We start from the raw sequence: 13,517 nt of genomic DNA on the forward strand, positions 1-13,517 counted from the left end.
ACTGTTGAATAAAAGCACATCCCAGTTTCGCTGGCTTTAGCCCTCACGATGAACCAGGACAACACAAATGGCGCGTTTCCAGTAAGAGAGAAACTGGAGTACAGAAGCTGGGGCCTGATGCTGACCTGTGGCCTGTCAGAGACGTATTTGGCGCAGTGTCGGATGAGGCGGATGGCTTCCATGCTGGTGTCTGGGAAGGAGGCGTTACAGGCAAACTCTGACAGACACTTAACGGCATCCTGGAAGGAGTCGATGGTGGCCGCAAAGTGCTTCTCAAATACATTCGCTGGGAGATGGACAGAGGGAGATAAAGACGGAATAAGATGGACGTGGGCAGAGGGAGATAAAGACAGAGATGAAGGGAAAAGGTTTAGAAAAAGAACAAGCCTTGAGATCAAATCCAACACACCTCCTGACCACAGGATGAATCAAGATAAGAGTGAGTGAATTATTATAGAAGTCTCTGAACTGAAACCACACAAAGACAATTAAGGACTCTTCCTATAAGCTTAAAATTGTGTGTGAGCATGCAAAGGCTGTGGAGGAAGTTCTGTCACAGTCTTCGGTACAACAAATAAAACCAGAAATTAACTCCAGCATGGCAGCAGAAAAGATCTTGTAGCAACTGCCAGATAACTTGTCAAAATGTAATAAAAATGTAATGAGTCAGAAACATAATAAAACCCATTAAACATAACATAAATTTCAAGGTAATGAATCACATTACTACATTTACCGGTGATTATTACTTCAAAATAGGTGTAACATATTTTTAATTGATGACATAATAATACTAATACTCAAGTGGTTACATTCTTCCTATTCTTATTGTTCTTATAATTACAGTATTAGGCAATATCAATTTTACATCATAAGTTAAAAATGTTACATCACTTATGAAGCAATAATCACGAGTTAATGTAATAATGTGATGTCATTACATTATCCAGCACTTCATTACATTAACAGGTTTTATTACATTTCTGATCCATTTAGAGGGAGACTTTGATTACATTATTCAGTTATATTATCAGTTGCTACAGAGCTTAAGCTCACGTGTGTGAGTGTGTGAGTGTGAGTGTGTGTGTGAGAGTGTGTGTGAGTGCGTGTTGGACTTACTGACGATATGGCCGGTGGTCTGGAAGGCCAGCTCTACAATGCTCTCGTCCTGGTCAGAAGCAGCCAGGTGGAAGACAGAGAAAATGTTCTTCCAGCCTGAGCGGATGTTCCCCGCCTGGGAGTTAACCATCTGGGCTATACAGCGCACCACCATGTCTCTGATGGTGGGAGACCTGGAGAGTAGACGGAGGACGGAGGAGGAGCAGGAGAGGGAATTGGAAGTAGGAGAGGGATAGAAGTAAAGGGAGGTGAAGTTTGAGGAAGAGGAGTAGGTGGACAGGGAGGAGAAGCAAGCAAAGGCAGAGCAGAAGAAGGAGCAGGAGGGGGAAGAAGAAGAGGCAAAGGGGGGAGAGGTGGGGGGGAAAAGAAAGGAGGAAGCGTAGGAGTCAATCAATTAAAATGAAAAATTCATCTCTGCATTGATGTCAATTAGCTTTAAAAGCACTTGATAACATTCTCAATCCCATTTTCAGGCAAAATCATTATTCCGGCAGTGGCTGGTCTTGGCACAATGGTTTCTGACAGCAACTGTTGCCATAGTGAAGAGCGTTCCTATTTTTGCTCAGTAGTTATGAATGAGAGAAAAGGCTGCCTCTGCTTAACAGTGCACACAACATCACTCTCTCTCTCTCTCTCTCTCTCTCACACACACACACACACACACACACACATACACGAAGGAGGGCAGTATGAGTGAGTCTAATGGACACACAGTGCTGCAGGGTTTACGTGGCTGCCTGCCATCTCCTCTCTGTTGAAGCTCTCAGCCTGTTCAATCTGTGGGTGGATTTATACTTACACCGCTACTCCGCTTTCGCATCAATGAAAAGTGCGCTGCAGTAAAACAGCTTGCCTTTTGACATGCTGCACAGACACAATTACAATAGGCACATTTACGGGAATCAAAGTCATATGACTGATTGATTGCAATTCCAGTTCTATTCAAGACGGATTTGGATCAAACAAGAAAAAGGTCTTTTACATAAATTCACTGAAAAGGTGATGTAAACAGACTGAAATGGGTCAGTCAAAATGTCGGCTTGCTGCTCGTCTCGGAGCAAACAACTAAACAATATGCTTACTCACTGTTCTAGGGAGTGAGGGAGAGAGAGAGAGAGAGAGAGAGAGAGACAGAGACTGATATAGAGAGAGGAGGGGAAAGAAAGAGAGAAAGAACAAGAGAAGAGAGTGAGAGCAGCTACAGAGGATGAGGGGAGGGGGAGTGTGTTGTTGGCTGACTGGGCGACTCTGATTCACAATGTGTCTGCAGCCATGTGAGAGACGGCCCTGAAACAGGAACCACTCACAGCCACAATACAGGCCTTGTGTTTGCGCCCCCGGCACTATGGACATGCATGCGTGTAGTAACACAAACACATGGATGCACACACACACGCGCACGCACACACACACACTCACAGAGAAATGTGCTGCATGTCTTCTTTACCTGTTCTTTTTCATGATGTGCTCAAAAGGCCTCAGAAAGTCTTTCTGGAATCTGAAGTTGGCCAGCTCCCCCTTCTCTAAAAATTTCATGGACAGTTGCCTGAGAGAGTCCACTGCGAAAATGGCCACGTCCTCATTGGAATTACAGCCAACCTGAATGGAGTGGGAGAGATAAAACATTTACATTGTACCGCTCTTTGTAACATTTCACATTCCTACCCATTTTCTAAAATTCAGCAAGTTTAGCCCAGCGTGGCTTTCACAGAACAAACTGTACGTTCAATAACACTTGCTGCTGAAAAATGGGCCTCTTGGTGCAGCTGAGAAACAGTTCACTTTCCAGCAGGATAAATGATTTCTTAAAATCCCTTTCCAACATGATAAATGACTACTTTGATGATTTGCTCTTACATGCGCCAAACCCGGTTTGCAGCTTCACAGTGAGAAGCAGAATTTTAGTAAGAGAGATGTTCTTGAATACTAACGTCCCAGAAAGATTTCCTGGATGCAATTTATGTGGTAGAGGAGAAGGTGGGGAAGGAAGAAGATAGTCTTGTGCGTTTCTCTTTCTATGTCTCGCTCACCCTGTCTCTGCCCACCTTGGGGGAGTTTACCCTAAAGATTATGGGCCCTCAAGACGGTCAATATTACCAAGAATTAAACAAAAATTCATTTTTAGCCCACCAGATTATCTCCATTCATTTTGTCTCACTTGCCAATTCCCATTTTTCATGAATCAACATTTTGCCAAGTTGCCTGTATATCTTGGTCTTTACTTTAGAGAGACCAAGCACCACCCATCTATTTTCAGTTTTCCCTGAAGTGACCAATCCCCACCCACCTTGTTGAAGTGGTCTCCAATGACCTCCCAGATCCTGGACCACTGCAGCCTGATGCGGCCCATGTTGTAGTAGGAGATCTCCACTATCTTTTGCAGGCTGAACATACGTGGGTGTGTGGGCGAGGCCAGCTCATCCATGGACACAGCACACAGCCAGCGCACAAAGTCAACTGACAAATGGATAAAATATGTTGGCAATGAGCAAAGAAAAGAGGCCGCTGTGACTCATGAGCAACAAAAATAACTACAATGTATCTGGCCTCGGAGTGATAATAATATGTGGTCGGATTGGCCAGACTCACCTATTGCATTACCATCTAGTCTGGTAGAACCTGTGAATATCCTAAAGGAGAAAAATATGTGACAATGTTTATTTAAATGCCATGACGCATTGGCAACATTTTGAGACAATATAGATGGGCAATTTTGTCAAAAATTATGAGAAAAATAAGGGGGAGGGGAACCATTTCTGATGCAAAAAGGAAGATGCTGCCCGAGGAAGAGTGTATCCACTCAAAACACACTGACTGACGTTACTGTATAGCCATGGTTACTGTTCAACTGCCTTTGCATGCATTTTTAGCAATGTGGCTTGAATAAATTGTTTTCGTTTGGATAAGAAATGGTTCCCCTCTTCGCATTGTTCTGGTAAATTGTCTTCTTGAGAACCGTTTGTCCTTCTTCACAACCTTCACGGCTGTGCCAAAAATTATGACCAACATAATACTTTGTTCATTACAGCCCATTATGTTTAGCACATTGATTTAGCCCGATTTGCCGACCATCATCCAAGTGGAAGGCAATACTGTCCATCTCCATTGTCTCAAAAATCTGCCCATGTATTATCCAGTTTAACAATGAGAAAAGACAGATTAATCTGAAACAATATGCAGACAGACCACAGTGAAGATCCCCACAGTAATAGCTGACGAATCAACTCAAACTTTATATACACAGACAGGGTGTTAAACCAGAACAATCCAGTTAACAAATGGTGCAGTACCTGTCCACAGCCACCACCACACTCTGAGAGCTGGTCTCTCCGATGGACTCCTGGATGCTGGCAATCTGCTTACGGTCCACTGTCCCTCCAACTACAGATCACAGCACAGAGGACATCAGACACCTCATGCTAAACACACAAATGGTCTCTGGGCTAGGTTCACAGTCAGGGATCGAGCCTAGTTTTGACTGACTCAGCTCCACTGAAAAAACATGACATGGCTTAATCCATGACTATGACACTGGACTTAGTGTACACTGGGGATGCTTTATGTAATTATGAGTTGGCACTAACCGAGGCCCAGGTACTCGTCGTTGCTCTGCTCCTTGGTACTTGTAATGAAGCCCTCTTTGCCCCGCACCGTCCCTGAGATGTAGCGCGCCTTCACCCCGGTACCGATCAGCTGAGCCAGCTCCAACTGACTGATGCACTTCATGATCTGAGAGGAAACGCAACAGAGGCAGGGTCAGAGAGAAAAAATTATTGAGATAGGAAGGGAGACCGTGAAAGATGGGGACAGAAAGGAGGAGCAAGGGACTAGGAGATATAGAGATTGGGAGAGAGACCAATTACAAAACAGACCAAAATTAAAAATGGATAGCTTTGACTGGCAAAGTCATGTTGGAAGCCGTAAAATACCCGATAAACAGACAAGGTGAGAAGGGTATAGGGTTTTGGAAGGAGATACAGAGATACAGAAAGAAAGACAAGCAGGCAGACAGACAGTTTTAAGTGACATGAGATTGTGGTAGAGAGGAGCAGACCTCGTGCCAGGAGTTGCCCAGGTAGTTGCCATCTGTGTGGGCCACAGTGATGAGGGTCTTGATGGTGTCGATGTTCTTCTGCTTCATCTCTGAGATGCCGGAGCTGGCTGTCAGCAGGGTGAACCTAGCCAGGGCCTGCACATATGCATCCCTCTCCAACTGAGAGAGAGAGTGTGAGAGTGTGTGTGAAGGAGAGAGAGAGAAAAAGACGTGTGTGAGAGTGCTGCAACTGTCATTATGTTCTACAATTAAATCCATTTCACAATTACTCAACAATTAGTTTCATTGATATCAGTTCCTCTTTATCGACATTCCCCTTTAGATGGCTACACTGGAAAATCGAAAAAAAAAAAACGAAAAAAAGATGCAATTCCTCCAGCTCAGGCTACTGCAGTACCTGTATGGAGAAGATGCACGCTATCCTACTGCAGTACCTGTATGGAGAAGATGCACGCTATCCTACTGCAGTACCTGTATGGAGAAGATGCACGCTATCCTACTGCAGTACCTGTATGGAGAAGATGCAGGCTATCCTGATAGCACAGCGGATGCCCTCCAGGCACAGAGAAGCCACCTCAGTGTCGTCACAGTCCTGAAGACCCACACTGAAGGCGGCCAGGAAGGGTGTCCAGGCCAGCTGAGGAACACGAGGGGAATGAGGTGTCAAGTTTGTGTCTGCAACTGTGTGAATAACTTGTGCATGTCTGCATCTGTGTGTGTGTGTGTGTCACCTTGAACATGGGCCTGACGTGCTCCAGATGCGTGGCGCTGGTGAAGGGAGCCTGGACGTGGCTGACGGCCTCCATCAGAGCTTTGGCCGTCTTCGCCATCTGCTCCATCTCCACGTTGTAGAGCAGACGCCTCTGCTTCTCACTGGCCACACCTGAGCAAGGATCAGCAACCCCCATGCACACACACACACACACACACACAAACACACACACACACACACACACAGACACACGTAAAGAGAGTTACTTACAGCAACCAAACAAATTGAAGAAGGAAAACACTGCAGCTTTTCAGCTAATAAGCTCTGTAAAGTATCAAAAGGAAGCATAAGCTATCTAGAGACAAAACGCAACAACAGGCCTCTCCCTGCCTATTAAAATTTTAAGCAGCTCATTTACAGTAAGTGTTTTTCTCTCAACACCTAAAGGAAAATGTGAAAAAGCCAATGTATTTTGCATTGTATATTTGCATAATGCTTCAGAAATAGGTGCCACATAGAACTCTTGAATGGGTTCCATACATGTCATCCTATCTTTGTCCCTGATGGAAATCAGAAAGCACAAGTACACATTTCTGTGGGAAACACAACACAGCTAAAAGCTTCTAAAAGCCAGGAAGAGCTCTGTGTCTTTAATATTCCTAACACAAGTACATTTTTACAAACAATACACTTCTCTGTGTGTGCACAAACTTTGACTTTTACTGTAGATAATTCACCAGCACTGACTTTTACTGACCAACCAGCAGTACAATCTAATCGACTCAAATCTGATACATGTCTGATGGCTTTGAGTCTCATGGAAAATCATCACAGCGACAAAGATATCAGAATATCAGACATATCACTCTAGATGATATCTTGTGCTGATAACTCGGTCTGAGATCCATTACAACTTCAAATAGGCGTTCAATGCAGCCTGTGAACAAAAATCATCTTTTGCCACGCTTAATTTCAGAGTGTAATGAGACTGTTGTTGCATTACATCCAGCGGCAGTGAAACTCACTCTGCTTGTTGGATTTAATGGTGAGCTCTTTAGTCTCCTTCATGGCAATCTTCTTCCCCGCAATTTCGTCATAGATGGCTGACAGATACTCCTCCGGCAGATCTTTGCTGTCGTTGATGCCTCGGTTCATCTTGATGTACTGCTCTTTAGTCATTTTATTCTTCACCTATGCAGAGAACAGTGATCCGGGTCAAATGATGCTTATGCAATCCCTGTGATTTACGTTGCATAGGTATCTAAGGGGATGACTGCTGTCAAATCACATTCCCAGAGGCAGCTGGCTCACTATGGTGAAGTGCTTACCTGTGGGCTGTGAAGGTCTGTTGTCAACATAATGATTGAGTAGGCAAGGACGTATGCAGTGTCAGCACTAGCAAACAGGGTTTGCCTGGAAGAAACAGAGTGAAAGGGGAGAGGGAGAGAGAGAAAGCAGATTAATAAAACAACGCGTTGTATATGGGTCACACAAAAACAAGTTCAGCTATTTCCATCATCTGGATCTTTGGTAGCATACACCGCAGAGACCGCAGCTGAGGGCCGGGGATCTACACTCACCCCTGGTTGCATTCCAAATATCTAGCAGCAAATTTCTCCATGAGCCGGTCAATTTTCTGGGCCTCTCCAGGGAGCCGAAAGCCCTCCAGGAACATCCGTAAGGCAGAGACAAAGTCTTTGCCCTGGAAGTCCATTTGGTCCACATAGGCATACATCACCTCTTTATTAAAGCGGTCATTGTCCCCGAGGAACTCTCCCACTTGAGTCTGAGAGAGCAAAAGAGAGAGGAGAGGAAAAATTGTGTTTCAACTAATATTCCTCTCATCATAAAGGGGAGACAGAGAGGGAAAACTCAATTTCAGTGCTGTAAAAAAAAAAAGGAACTTATGTGTCTGTCTGTGTCTTCACCTCATACTCATTTCCACTAGAAGCCAATGAGAACCGCTGTCCTAACAAGTATCTGATCTCGTCTCTGTTCGCCGACACTCAGTCAATGTCTGTGTGGATTAGATGAATGCACGAACACTCTCTCGTCGCTCCACTCCATTTGCCACTGCTGTAGCACCAGTGTGTTTGAGGGCACTTGTTGCTGAGCAGATGTTACGAACGCTCTTTAATGTCGATTACCACTGTGCACAGACACCCTCGAGGCTGTCCAATCAAGTCAGAGTGCACTGCTCATTAAAGCAAACATTTACGCTGGTTATAGGACTCTGAGCCACAGTGGGTGGTTGGCAGTGTAATGTTGGTGGACAGGCATTAGATTAGTGTTGTGAGGTTTCTGTGTGGTTTGCTGGCCATGCAGCTGTAAAGGGGTTGATCAAGAAGGCAGAGAGCATAGAGTTTGGTGAATTAGACTGGCTATTTGTTTATTTACCAAGCGATCTGCTCCTACTTCCGCTGCTAGATGCTCCTTTTCTTTAAGGGAGCCCCCCGAAAACTAACCTCGAAGGTGCAGCCTAGAGTTGAATGAACTAGTCTGGAAATGCGCTAAGGTCCACTGGCTGCGAATGTGAATGAAATAAGGAGTGACTTGTTACCGAATCAAGCCTCTCTTCCTGGTGCAAGAACTGAGCAAGGTCCTCCGGGGTGGTACCCAGCATGCCTTGCTCCTGAAGGTACTGGATTCCTTTCTTTGGTTTCTTGTTGAACCTGTGCAGAATACAGAGACACGGTACATACTGTTGCCAAATGCACAAAGTATCAACAGAATAGAACGAATAATGTGTGTGTGTAGGCAGACTTACAGGTCGATGCCCTGTTCGATGATCTCCTTCTGCTGTTTGAGGACCTCGAACTGCTCGGGGTTGTCGGTGCCTGACATCTGAGTGCTGTAGCTGCCGATGCCAGAGGAGGCGGTGGAGTCCAGCGAGTTGATGCTCCCGTAGCGGTTTATGGTCTCTGGAGCCTTGGTCTCTGTGCTCTCCTGCTCCGACGGCTTCTCTTGGCCTGAGGAGCGAACAACACATGATAAGAGCAGACAGCAGACAGAAGGGGACTATGATAGATGAGTGAAAATAAACCAAGTATTTCCTCTGCTATTGTAGGAAGCAACCCCTCACCCCCGCCACCCCAAAACCATCACAAAGGTAAGACTTTTTAATTGAAACTCTGTTGTTGGCAGGTACTCAGCCTGGAGGCTGTTAAAACTGGTTAACTTAAAGCCAGCTGGGGAAGAGAGACTTCAGTAATTGAAAGGGGAAACTGCAACACAGAGAGAATGAACAAAATGAACCTGGGGCCTTGTTTAGTGATTATTGTCGGCAGGAAGGGTATGTGCACCGACATGCTCACATGCACACACTAATCACTAACTAACTCAAGCAGACAGACACACACACACACACACACAGAGCAGGTGCAAGACCAGTGTATTCGGGAGATGGAGAGGACATTATGAAGCTGGGTTATCTAATAAAGCTCAAGGCAGTGGATGGAAAGGAGCTGGAACATGGAGGCCGAGAGAGTGCGGCTTCTTTAGCCAGCGGGGACGAGCTGAGGGATCGGCTGCTGGATCGGGTCCACCCAGGCCGCCTGCAACACTGTGCTACGGACGGGCGTCTGATTACCCATCGGAAACTCTTTAAAACATTCAGGACAGCGTCACAGTAATGTGAGCTGGCAGTGTGCTTCCCATTCTCATGCTTACCAAGTGGAGAGAAAAGGGTAGAGGATGACGGGGGGGGGGGGAGCAGTTGGCTTAAAATAAAGCCAAAACTAAAGCTCTGGACTTGGGAAATATTTCATAACAATTCTAGAAGATTAGCACACAGCATTTAGCCCATTTAGATCTGCTCGCAACAACTGTTTCTACCATGAGTGCAATGCAAAGTGCATCCAAACATGGTTCTTGGGTACAATCTACGGGGTTTAGGTGAGTAACAGGAAACCAGACAGGGTGTCTAATGCACGAAAGACTAGGACAAAATCGTCTAAAGCTACAGACACCCAGGACACAATAGACTTCAGAATGATTCCAGCTATACTGTAACCACAGTAACACGGTCTACCAAACACTCCTTAACGCTCTACTATTACCTGCTCTCCCTTTGAAGTCATCCAAGAAGGACAGAGAACAACACATAAAGGACCAGTTGAAAGAGAAGAGGTGATATACTGTACGATAATGCTTCTGCTTCAAAGTAACAAACAACATCTATTTGAATTATTGTAATGAGACATCATAATACACTTCCATTGTACTAGAAAGAAAATACTGTTGTTCTGAAGTTACTGTAAGACAGCTCGGCAAACTCAAAATTCGAAAAGCAACCAAAGAACTCCTGATAGATCACTAATGAGTTGTCATGAGTTTTGGCAAGATAACGTCCCTTGGAGCGGAGAGTGAATTCAGCTGCCTTGGCTGGTAAGCCTTCACAGCTTAGCCTGAGGGTAGCCTGTGGATTGTTCCAGGGGCTTGTGGGATATCTTTCTAGCTGTCTCAGAAAGTTGCAAGTTGCTCCTGAGTTACAGCCCCACCCTCCTTTGACAAACAGCAGAAATCCTCCAGTGTGTCGAAGACCCGGGGGCCAGTATCACACACAGGATGCACACTGTATGTCACTGACAAACGTTTCATCATGGCTTGGCCCAAGGTGTTGCTGTGTTTTAGGCTAAACCTGCTGGATTAGCCTGTCTGCCTTGGCCTCTCGGCGTTGACTCGCTGCCTCTGCTCTCTGGAACGGAGCTGATGAATGCTAGCCTTCCTTCTCAGAGTAGTAGCTTCCCTGATGAATGCCAACCTTCGATCCTACAACTGATTGCAGCCAGGCTGATGGATGTGAGCCTTATCGCTAACCCCAGTTAACCTCAGTGATGAACTGCTGCCAGAGGCAGGTTTGGTCAGGAGGAAGACTTGTTACATCCTGGCAGCCTCATCTCTGACACAGTCTTTCCAATTCTCCACAGACTCCTGAGGAAAACAATCTTGGCATTCTACGGGCAAGCCTAGAAAGCATACAATGCATGCATACACAGCATTCCAGCATGTATTATCCTCTGTGTTTATGCTATAAACATATAAATTTACACCACTGTTGATAAGAACACTGGAGGATTATGTCTTGTTGATGTGGATTACTGTGACACACATCACCGTATGCAACCAACGGAAACCCTTTCATCTTATCCGTAAAGGAACAGGCAGAGCACCGCACTCTCCTAGAATCACTAAACACTTCCTCATGGAATTTAATTCAGCTTACATGACACGTGCAAAAACAGCGTGATGGGACAGCTAGTCTACCAGTAACAGATTATTATGTATAGTTAGTCTCTCCTGGCAGACATCTGTATTGACTTGAGCCAGAAGACAAAACATGAATTCTGGCATTGATGTGTAAAAGACTAATATTTGGTCAGTGCGTAGAATTAGAATGAATAGAAAGGTAATGTCCTGGTGTACTGAGATAGTCTCTTTCAGTTCAGCTAAGATGGCTGCCAGAGAATCTTGATAAATTCCATTCACGTTGGTCAGTGTCTTACCGAGGCTGGTCTGGGAGTTGGGGTTGACATATTGGTCCTTACTCCATTCTACCATACATTTCAGGATGGAGACTAGACATTCAAGGCCTTTCTTTCTCAGGGTCAGCTCCTAGAGGGGAGATAGAGATGTCATTCCAGCGCTAGAGCAAAACTCAAATGACATTATAGAGTAACAAATATTGCAATAACAATGTTGCACTGTAAAATGAATCAATGTCAAGAGAAAAATATTACCTGAAGAGGTGTTGTGCCAAGCTCATGGCCGCCCCGACCCTGGGCGATCTTCGAGAGGTCATTGACCAACCGCTCAAATATGTTAGCAGCATTCAAGTCACAATCATAATTCACATAGATGTCCACCACACTCTGGGCATCTGAGAAAGATGAGATGCACAGATGTAGTCTTTGAGTTGGGATCAGATTCTGTACATTCCCTTGCTGCGATATAGACCTAATTAGTTAGGAGCTTGTTTGAATGTGATCTCAGCTCTCTGGCTCTCTAGTTGGTCAGCTGCCTTCATCTCTTCTATGGAGAATACAGTAACCTTAGGCTACTTAGCTTGCTAGTCAACGTTAGCAAACATAGCTTTTAAGATATTACATATATAAGCTATATATGTAAAATATATACATACACTACCAGTCAAAAGTTTGGACACATTTTTCTGCACATTTTATGCAGTGACCAAAAAAGTGTTACTATCTTATATGTTAGATTCTTTAAAGTAGCCGCCCTTTGCCTTGATGGAAAGGAAAAGGCTTTGGAAAGAAATGAATACATAGGCATGAACTTCACTATTTATATTTGTCTAAAAAACTAATTTCAAGCATTTAAGCATAAGCCTTTAGATCAAAATGAAGATTATGAAAAATATAGTAAGTTCAATCAGGTGTGTCCGAGCTTTTGACTGGTAGTGTACGTGCACTGTGTATACAACAATGTCTTTTAATATAAAATGCCACAGTATGTATTGTCTTACAATCAGAGAAAGATTTAGTTATATGTATCAACCGCCATCCCTGTATCACCGCAGTCCATGGAAACTAATCGGACAAAGTGAGTTCTCACATTATTTGACATTGTGTCTAATTCATTTGCATACGACAAGAGGATTATGGGAATTGTGTGAAAATTGACAAATATGGCGTGAAGATTCATAGTTAAAATTAAATGTTCACATATAATACAACTTTGACTTGCATGTATTAAGTAAATACTGCTCAATAAAGAGCAGACATTGATTTCCTGAACACTGTGTTAGGTAGAGAGAAACAAAGTATCTCCCCAGAAATTAATAACCTAAATCTGCCTCTTCACAGCCTCAGCGCCGTGACAAAAACAAACAGAGATTGTGCTGTGTTTTGCAATAAAACCCTGCCTTTGGATCCACATGTACCAGAACCTTCTCTCCTGAGTCTTCCCTACTGCGTTCTACTGAGCCTCCATTACTGCCTCAATACTACAAAAAAAATACTGAAACTTAATAATTACTGATAAACAAAGAATAAATACTAATTGGGCTGAGTTTCCTTTAAGAAAATGAAGACAGAGATACGAACCTGCACATATTCTAGTAAGGGTTTGTATGACCATCCACTTGTGGTCGTAGGAGCTTGTGGACGTCTCAAGAATGTACAGGAAAATCTCCTTGAAGAAAACCTGCAGAGCGAGTCAGTGTGAGTGAGTGTAACCCGGGACAGTTTCACAGTATGAAAACAACAACGGTACGAAAAGCAGAGGAAAAGGTAACGAAACCTTCAATAAGTTATGACTGCTGGTATTTTATTGTTCAACAAATGGACTCATCATCTGTCAACATGACTAACACAGTTCTCCAGAAGCCCATTTGACTTCCCTTCACGGCCACAGACACAGCGGATATAAAGCCATCAAATGCAGCTGGGAGATACGCATTAGAAACGCTGAACCAACTTCGACGGGACGATAAATCAAGAGGCAACAGAAAACAAGTAATATTGAGACTCAATTGCACAGAGGTGGAACTACATTACAGCGCCGTGAGAGACCACATCTCCCATAAATCACCTGTGTCAGCTGCCTGCTGCATTGAGAGACGGTGTCAGCCTGTCAATATCAGAGTGTATGTGATGTGTTTCAACAGGGGAG

The 13,517-nt window shown here is 44.3% G+C and overlaps 1 protein-coding gene across 2 annotated transcripts in view; it reads right to left on the reverse strand.

Moving 5' to 3' along the window:
- The window catches only part of arfgef1 (ADP-ribosylation factor guanine nucleotide-exchange factor 1 (brefeldin A-inhibited)), a 54,032-nt gene that overhangs the window by 9,435 nt on the left and 31,080 nt on the right, over nt 1-13,517 (reverse strand). For both annotated transcript variants that reach the window (XM_078291276.1, XM_071923982.2), the window contains 18 exons: nt 12,950-13,049; nt 11,624-11,763; nt 11,390-11,498; nt 8,653-8,854; nt 8,446-8,557; nt 7,466-7,671; nt 7,214-7,298; nt 6,911-7,076; nt 5,905-6,056; nt 5,682-5,810; nt 5,174-5,332; nt 4,704-4,848; nt 4,410-4,500; nt 3,709-3,749; nt 3,407-3,576; nt 2,567-2,718; nt 1,120-1,292; nt 126-286 (listed from right to left, as the gene is read on the reverse strand). In XM_078291276.1, the coding sequence (XP_078147402.1) occupies nt 126-286; nt 1,120-1,292; nt 2,567-2,718; nt 3,407-3,576; nt 3,709-3,749; nt 4,410-4,500; nt 4,704-4,848; nt 5,174-5,332; nt 5,682-5,810; nt 5,905-6,056; nt 6,911-7,076; nt 7,214-7,298; nt 7,466-7,671; nt 8,446-8,557; nt 8,653-8,854; nt 11,390-11,498; nt 11,624-11,763; nt 12,950-13,049 (2,493 nt within the window). The remainder of the gene's footprint in view (nt 1-125; nt 287-1,119; nt 1,293-2,566; nt 2,719-3,406; nt 3,577-3,708; nt 3,750-4,409; nt 4,501-4,703; nt 4,849-5,173; nt 5,333-5,681; nt 5,811-5,904; nt 6,057-6,910; nt 7,077-7,213; nt 7,299-7,465; nt 7,672-8,445; nt 8,558-8,652; nt 8,855-11,389; nt 11,499-11,623; nt 11,764-12,949; nt 13,050-13,517) is intronic.

Source organism: Centroberyx gerrardi, chromosome 22 (genome assembly GCF_048128805.1).
Source record: "Centroberyx gerrardi isolate f3 chromosome 22, fCenGer3.hap1.cur.20231027, whole genome shotgun sequence".
Classification (NCBI taxonomy): Eukaryota; Metazoa; Chordata; class Actinopteri; order Beryciformes; family Berycidae; genus Centroberyx; species Centroberyx gerrardi.